This window comes from Anabrus simplex, chromosome 1 (assembly GCF_040414725.1).
Source record: "Anabrus simplex isolate iqAnaSimp1 chromosome 1, ASM4041472v1, whole genome shotgun sequence".
Taxonomy (NCBI): Eukaryota; Metazoa; Arthropoda; class Insecta; order Orthoptera; family Tettigoniidae; genus Anabrus; species Anabrus simplex.
In genome coordinates, this window is record NC_090265.1 from 694,361,852 (window position 1) to 694,385,170 (window position 23,319).

At 36.7% G+C, this 23,319-nt stretch overlaps 1 protein-coding gene across 2 annotated transcripts in view; it reads right to left on the reverse strand.

Moving 5' to 3' along the window:
* Positions 1-1,611: 1,611 nt before the first annotated feature.
* LOC136857352 (histone deacetylase 8) overlaps positions 1,612-23,319 on the reverse strand; it is a 188,318-nt gene continuing 166,610 nt past the window's right edge. For both annotated transcript variants that reach the window (XM_067135963.2, XM_067135964.2), the window contains exon 9: positions 1,612-7,075. In XM_067135963.2, coding sequence (XP_066992064.2) covers positions 7,053-7,075 — 23 coding nt within the window. In that variant the 3' untranslated portion in view covers positions 1,612-7,052. The remainder of the gene's footprint in view (positions 7,076-23,319) is intronic.

A 23,319-nucleotide genomic window follows, 5' to 3' on the forward strand; every position in this document is an offset into this window, starting at 1 on the left:
ACAAGTAGACCAATTCACCTACCTTGGTAGTATTCTAACTACACACTGTAACTCAGAAAAGGATGTGGAAAATAGAATATGCTCTGCCCATACAGCTTACGACTGCCTCTCCCACCGAGTTTTCTTGAATAAGGATCTCAAATTATATACCAAACTAATGGTGTACCGAGCTGTAGTCATAACAACATTACTATATGGATGTGAAACCTGGACACTTTATCGTCATGACATAAAGAAACTGGAATGCTTCTATCAGCAGATACTTAGATCCATCATGAACATCAAATGAGATAACTACATGAGCAATGCAGCAGTTCTTGACAAGGCGCATATGAACGGCATAGAAGCCTTCATCATCACTCATCGGCTTAGATGGGTTGTTGCAAGTGATAAAAATCATTGTTATCCGTATTGAAGATACTGAATGTAGGATGCTAAAAGGTTTTGTTTTGTCACCTATTCAATACATATAAATTTTACAATCTAGGAATTTATTATTGATTCCACTTGAGACATGTTTCGCCCTTCATTGAGGGCATCATCAGTCAAATTATCTCAAGGCAAAAATCAGGTACCTGGTTAGTAGTTGACATGCACAAATTAATACACATTACAACATACTTAATTTTTGTAATGTGTATTAATAATGTGTATTAATTTGTGCATGTCAACTGCTAACCAGGTACCTGATTTTTGCCTTGAGGAGATAATTTGACTGATGATGCCCTCAATGAAGGGCGAAACATGTCTCAAGTGGAATCAATAATAAATTCCTAAATTGTAAAATTTATATGTATTGAATAGGTGACAAAACAAACCTTTTAGCATCCTACATTAGATGGGCTGGTCACATCCAGCGTATGAATGATAGCACACTGCCTAAACATCTTCTCTACGGTGAGACTGGTCATAGCAAAAGGCCTCAAGGTGCTCCTTTGAAACGTTATAAAGACCAGCTTAAGCAGACTATGCATAGCAGCAACATAAATGCTAACAGCTGGGCAACAACTGAACAAAACCATGTTCTCTGGCGCAAAACTACTGCAGAAGGTATGTCGCTGTTTGAGCAGGCACATCGCAGAAAAGAAATTGAAACACACGAAAAGCGGAAACTACGTCAGATCCAACCACGTCTTCCACCCACCTTCAGATGTGACTTGTGTAGCCGCACGTTTCATGCAAAGATTGGCTTGATCAGTCATCAACGACATCTCCACAGAGCCAACAGACTTTAAGAGGAACTGCGGGAGAGAAACGTATTCTCGGAAACGAGTAGCGGCCGACGACTTTTTCAATGGAAGGAATTTTAGTTCATTTCATTTTTTTCAAAATGATCCTTCCTAAAATTAGGGTGAGGTGATTACTCGCATAAATACGGTACTCAATATGTTATTGATGAGACAGGCTACTGTTATACAGTGCTGTAAGCAGCCTTGCAACAGATGTTTTAAGGCATTGCTGGTACCCCGCCTCTATGAATGTTACAGTTTTCGTGACAGCTACTGAGCAGTAAAGTTTCACTGCAGTCTAGCAAGGTCCACTGTAATACCATAACAAAAAAACAGAAAATATATTTGAAGAATATTCATTAATTCATAAGATAAACACCACCAATTTGTACATTATGTTTTCACTTCCCTACTGCTAATTCCATTTCACATAAAACTAAATTATTGTACTATAAATGAAACCACAAGGGGTTTATATATTCACAAGCATATTTTAATAATAAAAAAGTACTCTAAAAAATACAAATGTCACAGTTAAAGCATAAGAACATCAATATATGATATAAGCAGTCTTGGCCACAATATAGCCATTACCAACGTATGTATCTACTGAAATACAATGAAAATGAAAAGCCCTTCACTGCCACATTAACAAAACATTGAATACGTTCAACAACACAAGACACTTCATTTTTCATACAGTAATTTGTTTTTCAGGAATACATGGTGAATCAACTTCTGAGAGTACTGTACAAGTAAAGATACTACGATTTATCTGAATAAAAAATACATTTTGGCACATATTTATATCCCCTAAATGTCACATGCTGACAGAAGAGAAGAGGGATTTGCTTCACTTTCCAGATCACACAATTTGTTCCACTTAGGGCCGGTTCTACCATCTGCTGGTAAAGTGGCTGGCAGGTGCCCAGGAGGTAAACTACCTGGGGGTGTAAATCAGCTGGTACTTTGCCTTGCATGCAACCACCTCCGCGCAAGCGCTGGGTAGCTACCCGAAGCTAGACACCGATATATGGAGTTGGCTAGACTGATTTTCAGCGACTTCTTGCTTTCAAGTGTGGTGCTATCTATTGCCAGATGTATGAAGCTCATTTTGATTGTCTTATTTTCCTGTGCTTGCATATGTTGATTATCATCAAAAAGCCTAATAAGGGGAGTTATAAGGGTTATGGACAACGATTTATGTCAAGTTTTCGTGATTTTAATCTCCGAGCTTAAAAATCAATACCTAATTGGGATTAAAATCTCGAGATTACATTTTCTTATGCCAGTTATAACCTGTCATGTAAGCCAGCGTTTTTGGAAAGTATTCTCGTAGTAGATTGGTCAAGTCGCTCTCTCCATAATAGAAGGTACGCAGGTTTTCATCGTCTTTCTAATTTACATTAAAAAATTTATTTTCGTTCCCTGCCGTTGTTCTTAACTCTTTTTCAAGCTCTTCCATATACGTATATACACCCACATCTTCCTTTGCCTCTGAGCATTCTATCTGCAGGCTTCTGTGAATTGATTAAGTATCTCCACGATGCTCTATTTGCAACTAGCTCTGTGACCTCGTTTAGTTCCACATGCTTCCATTTATTGATAATGTATTTCATTCTAATGTTTAGCTTTATGAAGATAAAGTTGGAAGGTACTGTTAAAAAACTAATCGGGGTAAATATCCATCATAGGAAGAGGAATTCAGGAATGGAATAGTTTCCAATTTCTTCGAAATCATTTACAAAAAGACTATGTAAACAACTGATAGGGAATCTGCTACCTGGGCGACAGTCCTGTAAGTTGTATTAATCATAACACCACCTTCTATAAGAAGCACACATATAAAGCATTTTCCTAGTAGACATAATATTGTGATTAAACATTTCAATTAAATATATTATTAACAAAAGAACGTATGTAAAGAGGTATACAGATTAATACAACGCTAATAATGAAAATAAAAAAAAGATTCATCATAATGAAGACTCGAACCTGCAAAGTCGTATTATGAACTGAGCGCGTTAGTCATTACGCTACGATGAAGCTTGGGGCATTAGGAACTCATAGGACTAAGTTATACCTGGTGTCTGAAAACTGAAAAAGTAGAAAATTAAATCTCATTTGAAATTATTTCCAAGTAGGTTTAGATTTTACATTCTTTTAGAGTTTCTTTGCGAAAGCTTGAAGTATAAAATATGTTCCCTATGCTATCAACGCGAGAGGCTGGTGTGACCGTTGCAACTCAAAGGAAGCATTAATGTTCAAAATCCTGCAATACAATATCGATCACTGTTACAGTATAATTTTTTTTTTTTTTTTTGCAGTATACTAAGCTAATCTGAGTTGTATGTCATTAGAAATACAGCTAATAATGTTCAGCTCCCAAAACTTGCCCGGCAGGTAAAGTCTTATCGGGCCCTCGAGGTAGCTGATAAATTACGCACCGGGTAACGACAATTTATGCTGCAGATAGCACTACCTGTGAGTGGTCGAATGGAAACATCTTTTTACGCGGAGGGCAAGTTACGCGCTACTTTACCAGTAGGTGGTAGAACCGGCCCTTGGACTGGTAGACTGAAAAGTTATTTGATGACAATATTGAACCTACGGTGCAGAAGTAACCTAGCAATGCAGGACGAGAAACAAACAACATTCTCAAGGAAGTAACTGAAATAGGATCAATCAAACTTCCAATTGACTGATTTGCTTGGTTTTTTAAAGGGCTAAATAATATTATCCAGCTATTATAAATTTCTATTTTAACCAGTGTCTAAAACTTCTATAGATGTGCTTGGTGCCTATTCACATGCTCCTCCATTACATGAAACCTGATTACTGAAAGTTGATGCAACCAATTGTTACCAATTTAATTTATTCTTCACATAATGGTTGCACCATATATATTTACTTGAAAAAAAAAAAAGGCATTAAGAAGGTGTCAATTATGTGATGAAATACACTATTATAAATCATGTGATACTTTGCATTCCACCCAAGTCAACAGTCACTGCAACCGACTGAAATTTATAACATAATAGTGTTGTTCCCACAATTCAATAGATAAGTGTGACTGCAAAGTGTGACAAAGGAAATGACTGTCCTACAAATTGTTGAGGTGGCTCTTATTATGCACTCTTGACAATTTAGATCAATGGAATGTCATTAGGAGCGAGGTCTATCTAGAACAATGGATTGTTACTAAGAGGTATAACATCAACAGGAGAAGTGCACCTGACAGACGAGAAAGCTATTAAAAAAAAACAGGATCAAACTGTGGGAGACTGTAGTACTGCAGACGTTTACCTGTGGTCTGTATGGTAATGATTTGCCCCAAACAAAATATATAAAACCAGTCAGAGAAAGAGGAAGATCTCAGGTGTAACTGCTTCTACATTTCTCTGTTGCTCCTATTACCAGGCAATCATTTTACTAGCACATTTCTTCATATAAACAAGTTCTGAATATCTATTTCTAGCTACTACCACTCTCCTCTCCCTTCAACTTCTTGAATACTGATCCTTGTTGAACTCTCGCAGGGATCAACCTTCAGCATGAACTGGGAAAACAGTTTCTTTTTCCCTCAACTTCAGGCAGTCCTATGTGAAATATTAAACCAGACGTTTAACAGAACAACAACACAATTGAACGGCATATAATTAGAGTAATAAACTTCATAATTGTTCTGTATTAACTGATGGAATTGTTCTACAGAATTTTCTTATTTAGAAAATATATAGAATTTTCCACCTTTCAATACTGTTATATTTCAATTTTGTATTATACAAACTGACGTTCTTTGTCATTAGTAAGAATTTTATTACTTATTTCAGCTCTTACTGAGCCTTCTTCAGCTGTTAAAAAATTAAGTGATACTAAATAACACACATTCAAATGTTCTTGTAAAAACTCCCTGAATCACTTAAAAGACTGATTAAAGAAACATTCTTGTTATCAAGAAAGGACTTACTAATTAAGTGGACTTAACAATAAGATTCAAGCGAAACCGACTTTCAACCTATTAGGTCGTGTTACGTACATTTAGTACGTGTTGAAGAGATGTTAAGTACAGAACAAAAATGGCCAACCAGACACCAGTGGGATCCGAACCCCACATGGAGACAAAGTCTCTTATAGTGCATTGTGTGCTTACTGGATTGGCCTCCAAGTACGGCCAGACTAACAAGGTATCCCCCGAGTTGCCTGAGGGGTCTCTGTGATGTTTTCCGGTGGCTCCATGTAGCCTACGCAGTGGCCTCCATGGTATGCAATAGCCAGCGTCTTGGTAGGTGTGCTAGGTACCAACTGATGAGCCCAACCTAGCACACGAGGGCGAAACGCTGGCAACCACGAATGAGTTGGCTGGAAAATTTATAATGTCCAATAACGGACCGTTTATATTGGTATTATAAATTTTCTCTTTTGGGACAAATATTTCAGATTCCCTATGGGAATCAACATCTATATCATCTCATACTAACTGACGATGAGAATACTGCTGAACTTGTCATTTGCTGTATGTGAGAGTGAATTAATCAAGGGCATGTACATTTCCAGCCGGCCCCGTGGTGTACAGGCGGCGTGCCTGCTTCTTATCCGGAGACCCCGGGTTTGATTCCTGGCCAGGTCAGTAATTTCTACCTGCATCTGAGGGCTGGTTCGAGGTCTACTCAGCCTACGTGATTACAATTGAGGAGCTATCTGACAGTGCGATGACAGCCCTGGTCTAGAAAGCCAAGAATAATGGCTGAGAGGATCCGTCGTGCTGACCATACGACATTTCATAATTTGCAGGCCTTCAGGCTGAGCAGCGGTCGCTTGGTAGGCCAGGGTCCTTTGGGGCTGTTGCGTCATGGGGTTTGGTTTGGTTTGGTTTATATACATTTCAAGTATTTTGTTCCTCGGGAAACTTGGATTCCCTTTTGATGTGAGTCCTTTTTTGGCTTAATAAAATATTTTTCATTTTATTTTCAAATAATTTTGAAATTTCTCTGTTGATTAAATTATTTTTATTTCATTTCTGTTTGCATTTAATTTGTTCAGAGAGGAAGATTACCTAATCGTACTTCCTCTTAAAATGCAAATCACCACCACTCTTTATTTTACGTATTTTAATTTCCAATGTAGTTTTTGATCGTTGAGCACATCCATTCTTCACATGCTACATCATTCTAGTCAATTACAGCATTCTTCTACTTCATCATCAAGAAAATTTTAATCAATTAACTTTCAATAACTACTTGTTTTATCTGTCACTTAAGTGATACAAGAAGTTTTTACAGAACATTTGTTGGGAATTGTGAACGTGTGTGATTTAGTATCACTTTCTTTCTTCACAGCCGAAGAAGGCTCAATAAGAGCTGAAACATGTACTGTTTATAGCTTTTTAATTCTTACTAATGTCAAAGAACCAGTTTGTAGAGTACAAAATTGAATTAATATAGTATTGAAAGGTGGAAAAATCCATGTATTTTCTAAACAAGAAAATTGTGTAAAACAGTACAATGAGAACACGCTTGATTCTTTCTATTTTATCCTGCCACCACTATATTTCACTTTAAACTAAGTGTAATGACAGCATATATACAAAATATCGTCACTGCTGGGGCAAAACCTCCTATGTGAAATAATTTAGCTTAGAACTTTGACCGGTAAAGTTCTGTCATCTAAGGTGCAATATTGTGTGAATGTTGTCAAGGCATTCTCGCTCTTCATAATGTATGTGCTGCGGGTCAGTATATCTCCAAAAATATTATCACATAGGAGGTTTTGTCCCGGCAACGATGATATGTAGTTCTTCATAACAGAAGTGAGTGTACGTCTTCATATGATGTGATCCAGGTGATCTGAAAGGAAACAACAGACACATTTATTTAGAAATGTACTGCTAGATTTTCATTTAGTTGTCACACAAGACACAGTGTACTAAAATTCAATCAACACTGACAATCTGTTGTGAACACATTATGATATATTTAACAAAATATGGTAAATTATTTTTTCGCCAACTTATTTCTTAGCATAAATGTAATGATGGATGATGGCCATGGAGTCAGCAATGATGCCTTGTACTTGGGATCCTGATGTGAAATACCCCATGTTGTGAGAACTTGGATCATGGATTGATACATAGATCCTTGTATGCCAAACCAAAGGCCATGAACAACAGTTCCTGTAGCGTACCCGATATTTCTCTCACATTACATGTAATAAATATCATTTTTGGTCCGTATTGATGATATTTGATTGAAATAATAACATTAAGTTATTTATTAGACCACCTAATCAATACAAAATCGTCTTGGATGATTTACATAAATTTGTTAACTAATAGTGGTACATGTTTCGCCTTACCTGAAGGCATCATCAGCCATAATCTTAACCTTAAATTAAAAATAAGCGTCTAAATAACATGTAATAATGAAATGAATTTTAAAATCTTGAAGAGATTTGAAGTAAAATAACATTAAAAATAACAATGATGGTTTAAAAATACAATGTGATGAGATATAATAGTGGAAGTATTAACAAAATTAACATTAGAAGGTTGCTAAAATAAGTGCAAAGGATAAAACAACAGAATGTTATACAACAAGTAGTAAGACTGCATAAAAATAAAGTTGATAGTCTGTCGGTTATAATTAGATGATGGCGAAAAATCGTATATAATCAAAGTAAAGAAGAGAGAATAAAAGTCAAAGTTAGTCGAGAGATCCAAAGTTAATCATGATCTTGAAGGTAAAAGACGAAAGTCAGAGGCATATGGTGAAGTTGTAGAACACGTTGAGGATATGAAGTTGTAGAATAGAAGTTGAAGAACAGTTTCAAATAGGATCTCTATGGACCATCTCAAAATTTGAAGTAATGTTCAAATGTTGTAAATTGTGAGTTTGTAGATATTCTAGTTGACTAAGCATATAATAGTGGAATCTGTAAAAGGAAGCAAGAAACGTAGAGTTAATTGTGTGAAAAGATATTTGAAAATATTGAAGTAGAATCGTGTGCACTTACCATTTAGCGGTGACAAAGATAGCTTGTATGTAGCTTGTTATGAGTTAGAAGTATTTGCAACAGTAGACTTCTTGCTACGTGTGTTATAGCTGAAGGTTTGTGCTGGAGGGGGATCTGTTTGCGTTGACGTAACTATTGGAGGGGGGCTGCTATTGGTGGGAGGGAAGGAAGATAGTGTATTACTGCGCGTGTTGTATCGGTGTAAGGCTATTGGAGGGAGCGATGTTACGGTGGGTGTGGCTATGGGTTTATTGGTTGTATTTGAATTAGAGGTACTAGCGGGGGGGGGGGGGGGGGAAGGGAGGGGGGTATATTAGCTGTACGGGAGGTGGGAACGCTAACTGATGTGAGGTAATTCCCTAAATAAGTTCAGTCTACAACCAAACCACGCTTTATGTTCTTTTGACATCACCAACATGTATACTAATATCCCTATCAACAATACTATTAACATCATAAAAAAAAAGCAATCTGTTGAAACATAGCACATTGAGTAAAATCGAAATTGATGAATGGTTAAAATTACTTAATTTCGTTTTAGACAACAACTATTTTACCTTCAATAAGAAAATTTACAAACAAGAAGGTCTAGCGATGGGAGACCCGTTATCTGGAATACTAGCCGATATATACTTAGATAATCTCGAACATAGTAAGATTATTAATAACATCAACGGACTCTGTCTTTGGCATCGCTATGTTGATGATACCATAGCTATCATTGATAAACAAATCAACAACAGCAATAACATACTATCATTTCTCAACAACTTAGATAATACTATTAAATTCACTAAAGAAGATGAGTTCAATAACTCTTTGAACTTCTTAGACATCAAAATCACACGAGCATTGAACAAATTCGACTTCCAAATATACAGAAAACCCACCTTTTCTCCAACAACCATAAAAAATGATTCTTTACATCCCAACTCACATAAAAAAGCCACTTATCACAGTTTAATATATAGAGCATTAAAGATCCCTATGTCCTCTATTAATTTAAAGAAAGAATTACTATTCATTAAGGAAATAGCTAAATTCAATGGATTTAACACGAGTATGATTGATAAAATCATTAATAAAACCAAACTGAAACTAGCTACAAATTTAACTCCATTGAAACCCGTCAAACCAAAATATGCTAAATTCACATTCACTAACCATAGCATTTATCCGATAACCAATTCATTAATGAAGCACGAAATAAAAATAGCCTACACAACAAAAAACACTAATCGTAATTTATTCTTCAATCACAACTCTATTAACATCACAGACAATAGTTACTCTGGATCAGGAATATACACATTGAAATGCTCTACATGTAATTTTTCTAATGTTGGTCAAACTGGCCGCAGCTTCTCCACCAGATACGCCGAGCATTACAATGCCCAAAGACACAACAAATTCTCCGCAATGGCCAACCACATGAGCGACACAGGGCATAAATTCACCACAATAGAACAAGACCTCCATATCCTAAAAAGAGTTGATAAAAGTAAAGTCATGACAGAATATGAAAACTAATTTATTTTCCTCGACCAACATTTTAATAAAGATAAGAACCTAAATGACACTATTGATAAAAAAAGCCCCTTGTATGAACAGATTCTTATTTTATTACGAGAATCAACTCCCCTCACCAACATATTCTTAAAAATCTTCAACCTCACATCAGTTACCGTTCCCACCTCCCCTACAGCTAATATACCCCCCTCCCTTCCCCCCACCGCTAGTACCTCTAATTCAAATACAACCAATAAAACCATAGCCACACCCACCGCAACATCGCTCCCTCCAATAGCCTTACACCGATACAACACGCGCAGTAATACACTATCTTCCTTCCCTCCCACCAATAGCAGCCCCCCTCCAATAGTTACGTCAACGCAAACAGATCCCCCTCCAGCACAAACCTTCAGTTATAACACACGTAGCAAGAAGTCTACTGTTGCAAATACTTCTAACTCATAACAAGCTACATACAAGCTATCTTTGTCACCGTTAAATGGTAAGTGCACACGATTCTACTTCAATATTTTCAAATATCTTTTCACACAATTAACTCTACGTTTCTTGCTTCCTTTTACAGATTCCACTATTATATGCTTAGTCAACTAGAATATCTACAAACTCACAATTTACAACATTTGAGCATTACTTCAAATTTTGAGATGGTCCATAGAGATCCTATTTGAAACTGTTCTTCAACTTCACCATATGCCTCTGACTTTCGTCTTTTACCTTCAAGATCATGATTAACTTTGGATCTCTCGACTAACTTTGACTTTTATTCTCTCTTCTTTACTTTGATTATATACGATTTTTCGCCATCGTCTAATTATAACCGTCAGACTATCAACTTTATTTTTATGCTATCTTACTACTTGTTGTATAACAATCTGTTGTTTTATCCATTGCACTTATTTTAGCAACCTTCTAATGTTAATTTTGTTAATACTTCCACTATTATATCTCATCACATTGTATTTTTAAACCATCATTGTTATTTTTAATGTTATTTTACTTCAAATCTCTTCAAGATTTTAAAATTCATTTCATTATTACATGTTATTTAGACGCTTATTTTTAATTTAAGGTTAAGATTATGGCTGATGATGCCTTCAGGGAAGGCGAAACATGTACCACTATTAGTTAACAAATTTATGTAAATCATCCAAGACGATTTTATATTGATTAGGTGGTCTAATAAATAACTTAATGTTATTATTTCAATTTCTCTCACAGCAAAGGAATGCATCCTTCATCAATAATATTTTTTCTTAATCGACTTGAGCAGACAGACCATTTTCATTTGCTTCTACGCGAATTGTTAGATCCAGAATATATGCCATGCCAGACTCTTTCTTGAGAGCAACAATATCAAATTTACTGGAGTCATGGTCATCCAGCACATGGACCTCTTTGGAACTTTCATAACCCACATTCCTCAAGAATTTGGTAAGTTGATGTTTTACTTTGTGGTGTCCCTGATTAATGAGCAGTGAAATGAAGTAAATGGCCAAAGTTTCCTTCTCCTTTGTACAATTCAAAGGGATTAACCCCACAGGGTGAGTTGGCCGAGCAGTTAGGGGCGCACAGCTGTGAGTTTGCAATTAAATGAAATAAGTTTCATACTGATAGATCCGTATTGAACTGTGATTACAATTAATGTATTATTTGGGTCCACCTTTTCAATATAAAATGTAAAGAGTTTAAATTTCATAAATGATTAGGGACTAGTTTCGACCCAGTACTAGGTCATCGTCAGCCTAAAGCAAAATTAAAACACAAATATCAAAGAAATTAAACAATGTAAAGACACGTAAGGTCTCGTAAAAGTACATACCATGTGAGATATTGTGCAGCACTATGTTAAAAAATAACTCTCTGAAAGAGATTCATAATAAGTCCAGTGCGCACTAAAAAGATGTTATAGAAAAGAATTCTTGAGTTGCTGGATAAGGCGATTAGAATATGCTGGCTCCTTTAAGATACTGGTATCCGATTGAAGAACCACTGAGCCGAAGTCACGTCATTTATTTACGATTAAAGACCAATGCGCTGTATAGCATTAAAACGTTGATAGGGATGGAAATTTTTCAGTTGTGGGTCAAGGAATTCAACATATGCTGGCTTCTTAAATTTGCTGCTGTATATTCGAAGTATTTAGGTTGTGTGTTTTCCCAGGATGGTAATATAGTAAGTGAGATTGAATCAAGGTGTCGTAAAGCTAAGGCAGTGAGCTCGCAGTTGCGATCAACAGTATTCTGTAAGAAGGAAGTCAGCTCCCAGACAAAACTATCTTTACATCGGTCTGTTTTCAGACCAACTTTGCTTTACGGGAGCGAAAGCTGGGTGGACTCAGGATATCTTATTCATAAGTTAGAAGTAACAGACATGAAAGTAGCAAGAATGATTGCTGGTACAAACAGGTGGGAACAATGGCAGGAGGGTACTCGGAATGAGGAGATAAAGGCTAATTTAGGAATGAACTCGATGGATGAAGCTGTACGCATAAACCGGCTTCGGTGGTGGGGTCATGTGAGGCGAATGGAAGAGGATAGCTTACCTAGGAGAATAATGGACTCTGCTATGGAGGGTAAGAGAAGTAGAGGTAGACCAAGACGACGATGGTTAGACTCGGTTTCTAATGATTTAAAGGTAAGAGGTATAGAACTAAATGAGGCTACAACACTAGTTGCAAATCGAGGATTGTGGCGACGTTTAGTAAATTCACAGAGGCTTGCAGACTGAACGCTGAAAGGCATACCAGTCTATAATGATAATGTATGTAATGTATGTATGTATATTCGAAGAACAACTGAGATGAAGTTACGTCGTTTTTTAAGATATTCATAGACGTAAAAACACATGGATGCAGGAAAGGCTCTTCAGCTTTTTGGAACTTGAAGGAAGGTAATTGTTGCGCTGAAGGCTTAAGAATCCAGAGATGTGCTACATTATGTTAAAAAATAGAGATCTATGAAAAGGTCCAGTGCACCGTATAAAAGTAACAAGTTGTAAAAGTAATCCTTAAGTTGTTGGTCATGGAAATCGAAAAAGGTTGGTTTTCAAGCGATGATGTTGTTCATTCAGAGATCAGTTGAAATTACAGTACGGTAACATTTTCTACTCAAGATGTTTATAAACTTGAAATAAATGTCGATGCGAAGTAAGATGCTAGAAGGAAGCTCTTCTGTTTCTAGAATCTTAAAGGACGATGAATGTTACGCAAGGAGGATGAACATATATGGAGTTAAATAAAGGTGGATATAAATTCGCAGTTCAATGCGGACCATACATTTGACTCTGAAAAAATGACAGCAAGGAAAGAAAGAAAGAAAGAAAGATAGAAAGAAAAAAATTTGGTCAGGTGGAAGAAAATATTTAAATAAAATATGTCATAAGTGAATTAACGCATGTTGTAATAAGCTGAAGAGAGAAATGGGGGTAGGTGAGGTTCAAAGGAAATTTTGAGGAGGAGAAGGGAGAAAAAGAACGGAAGGAGAAAAAGGGGGAGGGGAAGAGGATATTAAGGTGGGGCTGAGGGATGTGGGAATATGGAAGATTGTTTAAGAAAAGAACTATAAATAGAATGAAAAATTGGACCTTTGATATTTGATTTTGATTGTCTGAAAAGCTGAATGAGCAGGTCAAAAAGAATGTTTGATTTTTTGGAAATGTCAGTAAGATTGAAGTTTGGATTAAAATATTGGTCTATATTTATAAAGCAATTCTCTGCGGAGGTTCGGACCTGCCTTCGGGCAGAATAACCCTTACCTTACCTGTTATGTTAAGGGGGGGTCCTTTATTCATAATTTTGAGAATTACCATATCATGTTTAATGTCTGTAAATTTATGATTATAATCATTCCAACTGCAGAAAATTTATTGTGTTTTAGGGCATTGACATGTTCCAAGTATCGTATTTTAAAGCTCCTTCCTGTTTGTCCAATATAAGAAAAATTGCAGCTGTTGCATTTTACCTTAAATACACCGGATTTTGAAAAACAATCAGTTATATTAACAGATGATGAGTTGTGTAAGACTTTAGCGTTATTATTGTTGGTTCTGAAGGAAATTTTAACATCATGTTTTTTAAAAACGTTAGTGACCTTATAAATATCTTTATTGAACGTAAAGGTAGAAAATAAAGAAACTTTTGGTTTTTCTTTTTTCAGAGTGGTTATAGGACGATGTTTGAATTTTCTGATAATACCTTCAATGAAAGAACTATTGTATCCATTGAGTTTAGCAATCATACGGATATTGTTCAATTCTTTTTCAAGATCACTTTCGGTCTTTGGGACAGTATAGGCTCGATTATAAGCTGCTCTTTTATGGATTTGTGGATGAGAGGAATCTTGACGAATAGTGGAAGATGTTTGGGTAGGCTTTCTGAAGATATTGAATTTTAAGGAATATGGTTGCCTAATGATGGTCAAGTCTAAAAAATTTATTCTTTGTTCAGATTCAGATTCGAGCATAAATTTAATGCGCGGGTCAATATTATTAAGGTTGACAAGAGTGGAAGCAGCGTCTATTATGCTTTCATCTAGGATTACTAAAGTATCATCCACATATCTAGCCCAAAAAATAATATTATTATTAGGGCCCGGATTTTTAGGTTTTAAACTATTTTATTCCTTGCTAGCTAACTGCAGTATTTTAACTTACTTATCCATTTCATTATCATTGGAGTAAATTACTCGAATCTTATAAAACCTAAAAATAACTAAATAAGACGTTAAAACCTAAAAAAAAAACTAAATGGGCTATTCAAGACAGTATTACGTTATTTTGAAATAGAAGTACCAAATATTAATGAAATTGAATGATTTTTTAAAAATAAACATTATGCACGACTTTTGAAATGACTTCATGGTTTGGAACTGGAAGTGGTTTGTAAGTATAACTAGTGAGAGCAAAACAACGTGATACGATACTATTCCACTAGGGTACAGTACAAAACAAGAGACAACCCCGTGGCGTTCACTGACCTGCATCTAGCAGGTACAAGCCCGCCTAACTTGCCAGCTTCAGTGCATCTCTCATTGTGTACGGTCAACTACTGCCAGCTACGGCTGTTTAGCTCTATACACACTATTATGCGACGGACTAAAATTAATTTTCCCTATAAATCAAGGTATTATTGAAGGCAGTTTAAGAAGCTTACGCATCTCAGAAGTAGCGATGCCAAAAGGCAAGTCATCATTTGCTTTACGTCGCACCGACGCAGATATGTCTTATGGCGACGATGGGATAGGAAAGGCCTAGGAATGGGAAGGAAGCGGCCGTGGCCTTAATTAAGGTACAGCCCCAGCATTTGCCTAGTGTTAAAATGGGAAACCACGGAAGACTATCTTCAGGGCTGCCAACAGTACGATTCGAACCCACCCTCTCCCGATTACTGGATACTAGCCGCACTTAAGCGACTGCAAAAAAAGTTTGAATGAATAGTATAACTTTAGTAATGATTGAAATGATAATTAAAAACTATTTCAGGAGGATAAAAAACTTAAAAAAACTATTTTGAGCTATTAAAAAACTAAAACGTGGTTTTTAAGAACCTAAAATTCCGGGCCCTAATTATTTTTATCAATTTTAGTATGTTCTAAAAAATCCAAGTAGATTTCTGCTAAGATACCCGAAGCCAGTGATCCCATGGCCAAACCCTCCTGCTGATAGATAATACCGTCGAAAGTGAAATAGTTATTATTTAAAACCAATTTCAAGATAGATATAAAATGTTGTATTTCCAAAGCACTTAGGTGGCTGTATTTACTTAAATTGCTTTCAATGATAGGGTACAATTTAGAGCTTTGAATACTAGGATACATATTAACAACATCAAACGAGTGAAGGGAATGATTAGGTTGGATATGAAATTTATTAAGATTCTCAATCAACTGTAGTATTTTTAATAGATTTATTAGATAAAAAATGATAATATCTTCTTGGAAACTTTTGAATGAATTGAGAAGCATTGTAAAGAGGACTTGGTCTATAATTGATGATCAGGTGGATAGGGATGCCGGGTTTGTGTATCTTAGGAAGGGCTTTAGCGGTTGGAAGGCTTGGATTCATGCTAATAAATTTAGTTTTTTCTTGTTCAGTTAAAAGGAATGAAGTATTTTTAAGAGTTTGTCTAAGTAGGCATTGGATTTTTTGAGTAGGGTCATTTTTAACAACAGTGAACGCACTGTCAGAAAACAAATCTTTAGTCTTATCAATATATTTGTTTCTTTCCATTATAATGGTGGTATTGCCCTTGTCAGCCTTAGTGACAATAAGATTATTATCAGAAATCTTCTTTTTAAGAGCGCGTAATCGCTTTTGATCAATGATTGATTCTTTATTGTGGATAGGGATGTTGGGGCTCATATTTGAGTTAGGAATGTCGTTAATTTTACGTTTTACTTCGAACCTAACTTCATCCTGTTCTTCAAGGGGTAATTTACTGATGGCTAGTTCAGATTCTAAGATCATAGTAGTAGAGGTGTCAAGCATATTAAGATTAGGCCAATTGTGATTAGGACCTTTGGCTAAAATTGAATTTTCATCATCATTCAGAGGAACATTGGATAAATTAATAATCGGTGGATGAAATTGAATCTTTGTGCTAGAGGAATTTCTATTATTAGTAGCAAGGTTGTTATTAGATTTAGAACCTTTTAGGATACAAATCATCTTATCCAAGGTTTTCTGTTTCTTAGCTAATATGTTGAAAAGTCTATTATCAATTAGAGATTGAAATAAATTCCATTGAACACTTGAATAAATTTGCAGCTACGAGGTGGGTTTCATATAATCTATGATTTTAGATAGATTTTTTCTTGTATAGGAATTTAATTTCTTCTCTTAGCCAAATTTTGTTCGTTTTAATTTGGGTCTTAGCAATGTGAGGTGAAGGTCGAAATCTTTTCAAGTTGCCTTTGAGAAAATTAGGTGTCAAATTATACGTAATACATTGTTTAAGAAACTCGATATCCTTGCCTAATTTGGCTATTTTAACTTTAAAACCTAAGTATAAATAGGCTTTACGTTTTGCCTGGTTGGCTAAGTAATTAAATTAAATAAGTATCATAATGATTGATCCGTATTGAACTGTGATTACAATAGAGTAAATTAATGTATTATTTGGGTCCACCTTTTCAATACAAAATGTAAAGAGTATAAAATCACATAAATGATTAGGGACTAGTTTCGACCTAGTACTAGGTCATCGACAGCCTAAAGCAAAATTAAAACACAAATACCGAAGAAATTAAACAATGTAAAGACACGTAAGGTCTCGTAAGAGTACATACCATGTGAGATATTGTGCAGCACTATGTTAAAAAAATAACTCTCTGAAAGAGATTCATAATAAGTCCAGTGCACATTAAAAAGATGTTATAGATAGGAATTCTCAAGTTGCTGGATAGGAGATTACAATATGCTGGCTCCTTTAAGATGCAGGTATCCAATGCTATACGGAGCACTGGTCTTTAATCGTAAATAAACAAGGTGACTTCGGCTTAGTGGTTGTTCAATTGGATACCAGTATCTTAAAGGAGCCAGCATATTCTAATCTCCTTATCCAGCAACTCAAGAATTCTTTTGTATAACATCTTTTTAGTGCGCAATGGACTTTTTAATGCTATACGGCGCACTGGTCTTTAATCGTAAATAAACAACGTAACTTCAGCTCAGTGGTTCTTCAATTGGATACCTGCATCTTAAAGGATCCAGCAACTCAACGATTCCTATCTATAACATCTTTTTAATGTGCACTGGACTTATTATGAATCTCTTTCAGAGAGTTATTTTTTAACATAGTGCTGCACAATATCTCACATGGTATGTACTTTTACGAGACCTTACGTTTCTTTACATTGTTTAATTCCTTCGGTATTTGTGTTTTAATTTTGCTTTAGGCTGACGATGACCTAGTACTAGGTCGAAACTAGTCCCTAATCATTTATGTAATTTAAACTCTTTACATTTTGTATTGAAAAGGTGGACCCAAATAATACATTAATTTACTCTATTGTGAGTTTGCATCTGGGAGATAATGGGTTCGAACCCCACTGTCGGCAGCCCTGAAGATGGTTTTCCATAGTTTCCCATTTTCAAATGCCGGGGCTGAATACCATGGCAAGCAATAGGGGGTATGTTATTTGAAGTAATTTGCAGTAACGAACAATTCCTTCCCATTCCTAGGCCTTTCCTATCCCATCATCACCATAAGACCTATCTGTGTCTGTGCGACATAAAGCAAATTGTGAAAAAAGGGATGAACGATTCTTTCCACCGTCGTTACCAGGAATTTCTCTTAGAACGGTGTAGTTTGACGAGAGCTGTTAGTTCTGATGAAGTCAAGATTCTGTCAAAGTTGTTCGTTACTGCAAATTACTTCAAATAACATACCCCCTATTGCTTGCCATGGTATTAATGACCAGTTATCAAATGATTGTTGATGTAATAGTTTGCGTATCTGTCTCAGGGTCTGGGAAGCTGTAGCTGTGATACCTAATGATTTAACTTGGATCAGCCATTCCTTGATGTCACTATGACCATTTAAAATGTTCATAAACCAAGGATCTTTACAACTGGATAATTTATTTATAATTGAGAGATGATGTAAAGGGGTTTCTCCACTTACAATTGAACAACCCCAGGCCACAAAATTTTCTTGGTGCATACAACATATTGGTAGTAGCTTTATCGGGCAATCCAATAACTTCCTTTACGAATGATAACATCTAGACAACCAAGGATGACCCTCTGTAGGTGGGGGATGGTAAAATAACATCCACGGTATCCCCTGTCTGTAATAAGATGCGACTAAAATGGGGACTAGGGGATCTCAACTTGGGAGCACAGGTTGGAGACCACGGTTCCCTTACATTACTCCGGCATTGCTTCTGCTTGTGTCAGGCTCCTCGTCTCTACCTTTCCTATCCGACCCTCTAGGGTCAACTCTCTTTTCTGACCGCAACAGTATTAGGTTTTCGAGACATAGGGAGTCTTTCAATTTTCATGCCCTTCGTGGCCCTTGCCTTCATTCTTGCTGATACCTTCAATTTTCAAAGTGTCGGACTTCTCATCTTTTTCCCTCTGATTAGTGTTATATAGAGGATGGTTGCTCAGTTGACTTCCTCTTAAAACATTAATCACCGGGTGAGTTAGCCGTGCGGTCAGGGGCGCATAGCTGTGAGCTTGCATCCAGGAGATAGTGGGTTTGAAGCCCCGAAGATGGTTTTCCGTGGTTTCCCATTTTCACACCAGGTAAATGTTGGGTCTGTACCTTAATTAAGGCCACGGCCACTTCCTTCCAACTCCTAGGTCTTTCCTATCCCATTGTTGCCATAAGACCTCTCTGTGTCAGTGCGACGTAAAGCCACTATCAAAAAAACATTACTCACCGCCATCACCAAGGATGAATAATTAGATTTTTGTCAACAGAAGGTAAACAAGAGTAGGAAATATATAATGATTAATAATACAGAGTTTCTGACTGGGCATTATTTGAGGTGAGTTAGTTCATCATCATCGTCATCATCATCATCAGTGCATCTCCAGTTGCCTGGGTGTGGTGTACAAGTGCCCTCCATCTTTGTCTGTCCATCAACCACTGTTCTCTCATAATATTCTCCCAATCTTGTCCTCTGTCCTCGACATCATTCTTCACCAGATCTGTCCATTTTGCTCTGGGTCTGCCCACTGGTCTTTTCCCTTTTACTTCTCTTTCATATTCTCTTCTTGCAGTCCTGCTTGCACTCATCCTTCTTACATGGCCAAACCACTTCAGTCTTGCTTTCTGAATCCTCTGTAGTAGGGAGTCTCTTATTCTCACCTCCTCTTGGACTTTTTCATTCCTGAATTTGTTCTTCCTGGTCATGGTGTGTAGGAACTTAATTTCTGCAACCTGGAGTTTCGAATTGTCTTGTCTCGTCAACGTGATAGTTTCAAAGCTATACATGGGGATGGGTGTAAAATATGATTTATGTAATGCTAGCTTTACTTTTAATGGTACTTGTTTATCCCACGGCAGTTGTCTTCCTTAGTGATCAAATTGAGTTGCCTTGCTAATTCGACTGTCCACCTCATACTTTGCAAGGTTGTCTTTTGATACTAACGAAGTACTTAAACGTTGGAACACTGTCCAGTTTGGTGTCATTTATTCTGATTTGTGCTTTGTCATCTCCCCCCTGTAATTTCATCACCACTGTCTTAGCCTTGTTGATATTTAAACTCTTGACTCCATTTCTGCCACTTTTTCTCCACATCATTTGTGGTTTCACACTAGATCACCACGTCGTCTGCAAAGATGAAAGCTTGGAAGTCCTGCTGCTCCTTCCTTTTTAGAGCCTTTATTATGGCATCCATCACAGTGATAAATACAAGGGGGTGACAAAGCACTGCATTGCTGTACTCCTCTTTTCATTTCCAACCATTTGGACAGCCTGCAACTAACTTGCACACAACTTCTGGTTTTATCATACAGCATCTTCACTTTTGCAATAAGACTGCTACGAACTCTCACCTCTTTTAAGCATTTCCAGATGTTCCCTTGGTATGCTATCATAAGCCTTTTTGATGTCTAGGAATAGTAGAAAAAGTGGTTTCCCTTTTTCCCAGTGCTTTTACGTTAACATCCTGACAGCAAAGATTAGGTCTGTAGTTGTTCTTCCAGGCCTCAAACCACATTGTTCCTCTTCCTATAAAGGTTCTACAATTTCTCTTAACCTACCCTCTATGATTTTTTTCCAGAAGTTTTAGGCCATAAGAGAACAGAGTAATTCCACATTTACGTCTACTCCCCTTCTTGAAAAAAGGTACGATTATACCCTTCCAGTCTTCTGGGATAGTGTTTTCCTGCCATACTGTGTTAAGGAGTCTATATAACTACTGGACTGCTGGAGTTCCTGCTGCTCGCAACATATCAGTACTTAACTCATCCACTCCAACTACTTTTCCTTTCCCCATACTTTTCATGGACTTTTCTATCTTCAGCCATGTAATTGGTGGTTCTATGCTTCTACTTTCCTCGTTACTACTACAGGGTTCCTCACTGTCTGATGTAGTGCTCGCTATCTATTTAAGAGATTATCAAAAAACGTTTAAAATTAATTCCTGATTTCATCTTCTTCTTGCACTAAGGTTCCATTATCCCCTTCTACAGTATTGCCTTTATATCCTCTTGTTCACACCTTCTGTTCTTGACTACCCTGTACAATAATTTCCTATTTCCTCTGCTGTCTAATTCCAATTTAACCACAAACTCATTCCATGCTTTTTCCTTCTCTTCTCTTACTACCCTCATAACTATGAGTTTCTTTGTTCTATAAAGTTCCTGTAGTCTATTAACTTCTTGGCTTACTTGGTCTTGGATATTTTTTGTTTTCCTTTATCTAGCATCCTTTTTTGTTTGGTTTCTCTAAATTTGTATTATTATAAAGAAGCTCATCATTAAATATGAAACCAAGATATTTAATAGTTTTGCTGATTTTCCCCGATCCTGGCTATAAAATTGATTGTGACAGTTTACTATGATTTATTACAACTACTGAACGTTTACTAACAATAACGTTAAGGCCCACAGGTGACAGGAGATTCTGATTATATCAATTAAAAGAATTATTTTTTTCCTTCTTTTTTTTCTAGTTGCTTTATGTCGCACCGACACAGATAGGTCTTATGGCGACGATGGGACAGGGAGGGGCTAGGAGTGGGAAGGAAGCGGCCGTGGCCTTAATTTGCCTGGTGTGAAAATGGGAAACCATGGAAAACCATCTTCAGGGCTGCCGACAGTGGGGTTCGAACCTACTATCTCCCGAATACTGGATACTGGCCGCACTTAAGCGACTGCAGCTATCGAGCTCGGTAAATTAAAAGAATAGCTGAGAGCTGATGCTATATCCAGTCACATCCTGACCGTCAGCAAATCCGGTTAAAAAGACAGCTTTTAAGTCATCTTTAGAAAATAACTATGTTGTTCAGCAAAACTTGGACCACAAACCTCGTCATGGATGAAGTTAATAGCGAGATGAAATAAAGTCTAGGACAATGGCCCAACATGAGACATGCCACATCGAACAGTTACCTTTTCTGAATGTTGATTTCCATTTTCAGCTTGAAGTTACATGATACTCCTTGTGTAGAGGCAAAAGCACGGGAAACATCAAGAAAGGTGTCACGATAACTGTTTGTTGATTTAGCAAGTTTTAGACAGCCAGAAATCCATGCTGATTATTATTTATATTTATCTGTGATCTTAATTCATGATCTAAAATTCTGCACGAAATTTATTGCATGTAATCTAAAACTCTTTCATTCTTCTCATGACAAAGTAGAGAGTCAATGGATGCCAAGGAATGGACGCCAAGAAGACAGGTTATTAACTTATCTTTATCCTTTGTAGAGCAGTATTGTATCGTTCAGCCTTCTTAAAAGTTTTTTTTTTTGGCACACAGTGGATGATATATAATTACTGCTACAATTTAACACATCTCCAGCTCTTTAATAGTTCTCAATAGCACATGATTTGAAGATGTCCTGTAGAGTACTCACATGTCACAGTAAATATTGTACCGTATTTCACAGCATAATCATCGCCACCACGAAATCGTTGCATCCTTTATTTTCAATACAAAAATTGGATTTTAAAATTTCATCACATGTTCAAATTTTGTTCCTCAAGCTGCTTGAAAGGTAAACAGAACTGCAATGTAAATTGCACATGAAAGCACAATTTAAATACGTATATGGCTTACGGGGAGTTTAGCAACACAGTCATGTTTGCGTGATGTCGGTACAACTTTAGACGAATATATCACCATCGGCAAAGCGGAGACTACTCCAGAGGACCAGGATCCCGCCGTGTTGATCAGCTGTGAACATGTGACGCCTGACAGAGACGCCACTTCAGCTGACGAATGCACATCTAGAATAGTTTGCGTTTTTTAGCCTGTCTTTTAATTTCCACCAGTTACACACCAACTTTTCACTCACTGAAAATTTTCTTTCCCTGGTTGCTGTGCCGTTCAGCGAAGACAATTATGTTTAGCTTGAAGCCCGCTTAATAGTTTCTGCAATTACCCATGGTCACAAATAAATGCTTCAAACATTAGTGTGTTGCCATCCAAATTACTGTCAGTAACTGTTCAGTATTACAAACACGCCAAAAACAAAATAAAACTTAAATTCTCACGCACATATGTCTACAGCAATCGCGTCTCTCACAAATACACACATGCATCAGTACATTCCAGAGCAGTTGATACTTCTGTGAGAGTAGCTAATAAACACATAACGGGAAAAACCTACATACCCCCAGGAGAGGTCCACTTGAGGTGAACTACAAGGGTTGCAAGCAGGGGTGTATCTACTCATAAATTTCCCAATACCGGGAATGTTCAATTATGTACTAGGCTATAGCAGCCTGCGGCGATTAATTTTTATGACAGTGTTATGAAAACAGAACACATTAATTTTGATGTTTACCAATGATAAGAACAAATAATATTGTTTTTTATAGTGAATTAGATTCTCAGTGACTGATTTTTGTCGCCATTTGTCTGCACAT